We start from the raw sequence: 7,881 nt of genomic DNA on the forward strand, positions 1-7,881 counted from the left end.
GAAATAAGTTGAAGGCTGAAGTTGAATAATTTCATATTCGTCTTCTTGATACGAATACCTTATATTATGCTTTGATTGGCGAGTATCATCTCGCCATTGGGAACAAGCTACTAAAGCAGAACCCTAATATTAACCTCTCTGGAGTGAATGGTATGGACCCTCAGATCATAGATAAAGCTTTAATGGAGAAGATGGCTAAGGATCACTCTGTAAGGAAATAATTTTTATTTTTCCTTTTACTGTATCGCCTCTGTGCGTATTTATATTGCACTTCGTTTGTTTTTAATAAATGATTCATTTTCCATTGGATGTTGATTTTTCCTTTTGCGTTTATCCATTATCTGTGATTGTTGGTTTAGATTTTTGAATTTGAATAAGTTTGTTATTTCCGGGCGCTTCCGCTTTTGATGGCGCTATGTTGAATTCCTTTGTTTGATCTTGGCATTTCGCTGTTTTTAGAGTTAGTATGGACTCCGTTGTTTTGTCATTTTTCTTTGTTATAGAGTTAGTCTAAACTCTTTGTTTATATTTTTGGCGTTTCGCTTTATTAGAGAGTTAATCTAAACTCTGTTTGATTTTTGGCGTTTCGCCTTATTAAAGAGTTAATCTAAACTCTGATTTTTCAGCGTTTCGCCTTTGTAGAGAGTTAATCTGAACTCTGTATTTGTTTTGGGCGTTTCGCCTTTTATTTCCAATTCCTCTTATGACATTCGTGCATTGTACGCTATTTGGGAGAACTGAAATTTTATTGATATAAATGGATTTGCTTACAAAAAATAAAGATAGTTGTAACACCATCGGGTATGACACAAGGTCTCTACTGGCGCTGGGTTATTTAGTTCCTTTTACTCGCCATCCTTTTCCTGCATGTTTCCTTGAAGGTCAACGACGGACTCGTCATAACAGATTTTGGCGATATTTTGGTCTCCCCTTAGTGTTACTACTCCCTTCTCAGTTGGCACATTCATAGCTAGTGCTCTTATGCTGGTGACCGCATCCGAATCATGGAGGAATGGCCTTCTAAGGATTGCGTTATACGTTAGCTCCATGTCTACTATGTTGAACAGGGACATGATATTTTTGTTGATTCCTTTCTCTGAACCGATTACAACCTCTGGAGTCACAGCGCCAAGTGGGTTGATAGAGGATCCTCCGATTCCTGATAATGGAATCGGGACTCGGCGCAGTTTTGTTGTGGTTCTTCCCAAACTTTTGTAGGCGGCATGTGTCATGAGGTTTACAGCGCTTCCTTCGTCTATGAGGATTCACTCCATATTCCAGTTTTTAATGATGGTAGTTACCACCAAAGCGTCATTGTGGGGTGCTTTCACATGTTCATAGTCTTCGACATCAAAAATCACAGGTGGCAAATGGGTTTCCCTTATGTTCATTACTTCTCTCCTATGCTTTCTTCGAATGGTTGAGCTGCTATGCCCTCCACCATTAATCATGTGTATCGTCCCTAGAATCTTGGACGGCCTCTCTTCTTCCTTTTGTTTGCCTTTGTCTTTCCTGCTCCTCTTTTCTCCCTTATTACTGCTATTGTGATTGTGAGTTATGAACTTTCTCAGTTCGCCAGCATCTATCATCCTTTCTATCTCAACTTTCAGATCTCTACACTCGTCCGTTTTGTGACCATGCTCATCGCGGAATTTCCAGAACTTCCTGGTATCTCTGATCTCGGATTTCATCTTTGGTGTCCATACCACATTCTTTATATTTTATTTAATCCATATGAGGACGTTGATTCTGCTAGTGTTTAGCGGCGTATAATTTCACTCATCATCTCTTGGGTCATGCCTTGTTCGTATCGGCTCTAGGGTGGGGGGGGGGGGGGGGGCGAAACGCCTTCTTTCTTCAGGCCTCTGTCGCCTATCGTCCGATCTAGATTTGGGTCTCTCTCTTGACTTCTCTTTTGAGTCCTTCCCTATTGCATGTTTTTCTCTGATAGCTCTCCGTCCTTCATCCAGCTCAAAGTATTTCTAGGCGATTCCCATCAGGTTCGAGAAAGTGGCCGGCTTGTTGACCATCAGCTTGTCCACCAATTTTATGAATCTTGTTCCTTCCCTTAGCGCTTCAGTCGCCATATCAACATTTAAGTTGCTTATTTTCATAGCTTTTTTGTTGAATATTTCGATGTAGCTTCTTAGCTTTTCTCCTTCCTCCTGGATGCATGACCTCAGGATGCGGCTGGTTGTTTTGGCCGGGATGTTAGTGATATATCTGTTGAGAAATTTTATCGATAGAGAGGCGAAGCTCTTGATCGATCTCGGCTTGAGTTTATTGTACCATCTTTGGCGGTTCCTGTCAGGATGGTCGGGAATACTCGACACAGGATTGCGTCTGAGACGCTCAGGAGGCCCATAGTTGCAGTAAATCTGGATGTGTGGTCCCTCGGGTCTCCTTTTTCCTTGAATGTTGGCAAGGTAGGTAGCTTCATGTTGTAGGGGATCGTTTCCTCCATAATTTCAGCTGATAGGGGCGAACCCTTTAGCCTTAGGTCGTCTATATCCAGCTCTTCAGATTTTAGCTTCTTCAAAATTTGGCTATTTTCTCCTCAAAGTCTTCTTCTACTACATACGTGATTTTTCTTTTTTGGGGAAATTCAGAGGATTCACCTTCATCTTCCTGGTTTTTTTTTGTACTGTGCTATTCTAGTTTATTTTTCTTGCCTTTTGGTTTTTGCTGGTGCGTCCTCTTTCTCCTTTTCTCTTCGTTCCTCTCTCTTGGAGTTAAGTCCGCTTCGGGCATCATCTTGATTTTCTCCATTCTTTACTGCATTCCCTTGATTTTCTTCTTCTGACTTGTCGTTCTGTGTTCTCGGTTTTCTGGGTTTTCTCCACCTTCATTTCTTCCTTCGTCTCCTCTGATTGGTCCCTAGTAATTTGGATTCCTTGTGTTTTCTGCCCTATGTCTTCGTTGGGCAGGAGACAGGCTACAATTTTCCCTCAGTATCTTCATGGTCTCATCATGATTGTCGTTCGATCGTTTGGCTTCGTTGGCCAATCTGTCCAGATTTGTTTGGACAGCTACCTGCATCTTTTTTAGAATCTCGTTGGATACTTCTAGGATTACCACGCCTGGTATTTGCTCGTTGTTTGTGCTAAGGTCAGGGAATGCAATAAGGTTGCTTCCTTAGATAGGGTTGTCTGGTATTGTGGGGTGGAGAAGGACGTTCCTCCAGTGTGACTCCCCCCAACTGTGTACGCCCTCTCCGATGATGTTTATCACCTCAGGCGTTTGTTAATGAAGTTAAGGATCCATTGACCGCTTGTTCTTCAGGTTTGATCCATCAGAAGTTATCTTCTTCAATGAATTTTGTTTTGAGTTCAGAAAAGCTCCGTCTAGTTTGAAGTTTCAAGCTTTTTTCACAGACGGCGCCAATTGATGGAGTCTGCCTTCTGATCCGGTGGATTAACCTGCACAACATGGTGAAAGCTAACCGGACGGTGATGGTCCGATTAACTCTCAGATGCTAAAGTCAATTTAGGCTTTGAGCAGCGATTTGAATGTATGAATGTAGTTGTGTGTTTAGGCATACCTCAAACTCTTATATAGTAGTTGAATGTATACCTTGTGTACTTTGAATAGGAAAGTGATTCCTATTTAGTAGGGTTTGACCCTGAATAGAAGTGAAGTTCCTTATTCGGATGAAAGTCCTATTTAGGAATATCTTCCTAAATAAGCTTATCTTCCTAAATTGGAGTTTATCTTCCTAAGTTGGAGCTTGTATCCATATAAGAAAGATCTGCTCGTTTTGGGCGAATTCCTAGGTCGACAAGCTTTATCCGAGTGTTCAGGGGATTCAGAATTATCTTCGTGGTTTTGCTTATTTCAGTTAAGGCGAATCACATGGATTTGGTTGTTAGTTTTATCTGGCTTAACCCTTTGGGCGAGTCCGATATCGTCTGAGGATAGATCTCATGCGAATCGGCTCCACAATATTTATGATAAGATTTAGTATCCATCAATAATTATTCAATAATTCAAAGAAATATTTTCTGTAATAATTTCTAAATATATTCGGCTAACACTCAAATTTTTTATCTTTAGATTTTAATTTTCCATAAAATCATATAACATTTTAATTTTTATTTTGTTTGAAATTCAACAAGTTTTAAATTTAAAATCTTTAAATCATATTATAAACAAAAATTTCTCAAATCTTTGGTTTCAAAATAAAAATTTTAATCTTTAAAATTCCAAAAATCATAATCTTTACATATTCAACTCTTTATTTCAGGTTTTCTAAAATATTACCAAATACTATAGTTTTCACAAGATCTTAAACTTTATGAATCTTAAAAATAACTTTAATCCATGATTTATAACAAGCTTAAACTATATAAATATCCATTTGCATGTCAATTTTATTTACTCACATATTTTCTTATCATATAACCAAAAATTATCAAAAATCCATTTTATAATTTCATAGAGAATTTTTGGATTAAAACCCATTAAAATCATTAAGTTTGTTTCAAGAAATATTCAAAATATAACATAAAGATTTACACCTCAAAACTTGAAAAAAATAAATATCCAAAGAGTTTATCATCCTAAATACACTTATTCAATTTTTTTTTGATTTTTCAAGGCTTTGAGTTCATACCCACATAAGTACGAATTTAACACATAAACACCCATAACGCTTCAACTAACTTTTTAACATCAAACCCATAAATTAAAATCAAGTTTTGACACTTCTTAATTAATTCCGAAATAATTATTAATCGCCAAATAAAATCTAAAATTAACACTCCAAACCATTTAAACTATTTGTAAAGCATGTGTAAACTTTTAGTATAATAAAATACCTTGATTTTAAGCTTAAACTTGAGTAACAATGGTGGTTTCTGAGTTTGTGGGGGTGAGGTTTGATGAAAGAGAAAACACAAATGAAGAAGATGAAGTTGTCTAGCTAAAATAGAAAATTTATCTTTCTTTTGGACATATACAAAAATAGCATGTTTAAAGCACCCTTTTAGCCCTTGATTTTATTTGTTTCTTTAACTATACTCATTCCATATCTTTATTTAATAACTTAGCCACCAAGTTCTTTTATCCAAGTGACACATAGCATAACATGTGTCACCTTTAAAAAAAACCCTTTTAATTTTATGTCTACATTACTAATTGTAATATATTTATTTTTATAATTAATTAATTAATTAAATACTATTTTTCGAAACAAATAAAGTATTTTCTTTCAATGCATTCTTAAATATTTATTTTAGCTCTAAAAGTCCAATTTCATATTTCGTCCAATTTTAAATATTTTAAAAATCCGTTTTAAATATTTAGCATTTATTTATGAAAATGCCACTGCACCTAACAAATAGATTTTTAAATAGCACGAGATCTATTTCTAACACATAATCACACAATTCAAGCAATTAAAGCCTGAAATCGTCAAATTGACTTTTCTAGTCCCGGCGCATACGTCAATGGACTAACTTTCACCGTCCGATCTTTAAAATTTACACCCGTAATTTTTAGGTATTACATTCTTTTCCCCTTATAAAAATTCGTGCTCGAATTTTCATAATCCTTTTATAACCTTTCACAATACTCTTAACTTTCCTTTTTATTTTATTCTTATCGTCTATTATTTTATCTCGTTTACTCCACTTTATCCCTTTTTACCGACATATCCAATGTTCCTTACTCGGAACTAGTTACTACTATATAATCGTTCTACTCTAATCAAAGTTTAACACACTTGTATGTAAGTATCACATTTACATCTTACCGTACTAGTATATTCTATTTATTAAATATACTAGTTCCTTTCTATAAATTTTTCAATGTTCTTTCTAATCTTATTCATATTTTCTTAATATAATCTTTATATCTTATTTTTTCCGGTTGATTATTTTCGTATCTCATAATTAACTTAATTTTTTATTCGAGTACCTAGTTATCCTTTTATTAATCATCTACATTCTCTTTTTATATTTAAAGTAACATTCTATTCAATTACGGTTATCTTCTTTGTTCTTTATTTTACTTTCTTACATATACACTTCATTCTATCATATTTTACTTCTCATCTCTTAGTCGTTTATGATTATCTTTAATCAATATTTTAAGGTTAAAGACATATAATTCACTTCTTTTTAACTATGCCGATTTACATTCTTATTTTACTTCTTGAAACTTATGCGTTTTATCTTAACTGCATTATTCTAACTCTTCTTATCTTTTATTGAGACCATCTTTCACTTTCGACATTTTAGTATACTTTAATTCTTATAATTATTATTCCATCTGATTCATACTCTAAGAGTTATCAAGATTTTCTAAATCTTGTTAAATTATTCTTATTATCCATTTTATGTCACGTTCTTATCTTCTTTTTTTACCTAACCACGTTTTTATTTTTTTTATCTTAAACGTCTAAATTCATTCAATCTATTACGCTTTCGTTGCGCTACTCTGATATCACCTCTTAGATTCAGTTTACTTCGAACTCTTTATCTTTACTTATTTCCATCTTATTTTGTTTTTATCCCACTCGTATCATAAATTTTCTAAATCTTAAACTCAGCTTATAACTTAAGCTTAGATACTTTGTTGCCTAAAATCTTTATCTTCTTTTTATTCACTATCCAATCTTACCGCATTCGATTGCTATTATAATCTTATAATAGAGTAGTTATACATCATATTCTATCTTCTATACGATATATATCTAAGTCACTCTTATTTAATTATAATTTGCTCGATCCGTCGCTTAATCCTTATATCTCAAAGGTTATACCTATCTTACATTATCGATATTAGCATTTAAGATACTCGATAATACTACTCTATTGTTATTGAATTTCTACTGTGGTAGAAATCCGGATATTCGATAAGAATTTCTCATTATACTTGAATATCAGAGCGTACTTGAATCCTTTATCCCACGAACATGTTGATATTTCGAATATTTTCGATACTACAGAGTTATGTCCAGCAATACTTATTTAAAACTCAAATTCACTTTAAAACTTTGGGCGTCCCTTTTTTCTTTTTAATAACCTTTCAAAATTTCCACTTTTTGAAATCAAAGAAAATCTTGCTAAAATTTTATTTTCTTACGCGCGTAATAACAAATTTTGTAAATAGACTCATTTGAAAAAATCAATATATTTTGTTTTAATAAGTTTGCCTTAGACATTTTTTTCTGCTCTTCAAAAAATCGTTTTTCTCTTTCTTCTTTCGTTGATCAGTTCGATGTCAATGACAACGTCTCGATATCTATTATCACTAATCACTCATGATTTTTACCTACTATAGGTAATGGGAATTTTCTTTACCCTAAATAGAGGTCTCATCATGAGTCTCTTCCTTGTCATGATGTACTTCTACAACATGAGCTCCCACTTATTTTTAGTCACTCATCCTAATTGAATCGCGTTTCTCGCTTAGCAATCAATCAAATTCAAACGCGCAAACAAATCACATATCATCCTTTGAACATATAATCGCCGAATAGCCAATCATATATAAACCATATAACTTTTTCATATAAAAGTTAAAACAATTGACCTTCAAACTTTCCACATATTACATTTTGCATGTTTTAAATACTGAAAACCATACAATCATATTCGGTTTCCATTAACCCAATACAATCTTAATCAACGAATCAGAGAATTGCAAATAAGCACATAATCACATAATCACAGATTCACATCCTAAGGAAAAGCTAAAGATCTAGGATTTTGAAAATAATGACATAACAAGGACATGATTCGAATTCTTATATGCTGCAGTAGATTCCTATGAATACTCATAAATTTCTAGGAACACGATAGACATTTCTAAGCCTTTACACCTTATCACTATGCAATATTCGACTTTTTCAAATATTGCTCACACATTATCACGCAA

General features: G+C 34.0%; 1 protein-coding gene across 1 annotated transcript; it reads right to left on the reverse strand.

The window, feature by feature from the left end:
• Positions 1-845: 845 nt before the first annotated feature.
• On the reverse strand, positions 846-1,232 carry LOC126657033 (uncharacterized). Its single transcript, XM_050351652.1, has one exon. It carries the CDS (start codon positions 1,230-1,232, stop codon positions 846-848), a length of 387 nt encoding a protein of 128 aa, XP_050207609.1.
• Positions 1,233-7,881: the final 6,649 nt, after the last annotated feature.

The sequence above is a fragment of the Mercurialis annua genome, linkage group LG7 (assembly GCF_937616625.2).
Source record: "Mercurialis annua linkage group LG7, ddMerAnnu1.2, whole genome shotgun sequence".
Lineage (NCBI taxonomy): Eukaryota > Viridiplantae > Streptophyta > Magnoliopsida > Malpighiales > Euphorbiaceae > Mercurialis > Mercurialis annua.

What these genes read in the sequence shown, in the direction of transcription:
- LOC126657033 (XM_050351652.1), bottom strand. Translation starts at nt 1,232, where the DNA reads ATGACACATGCCGCCTACAAAAGTTTGGGAAGAACCACAACAAAACTG.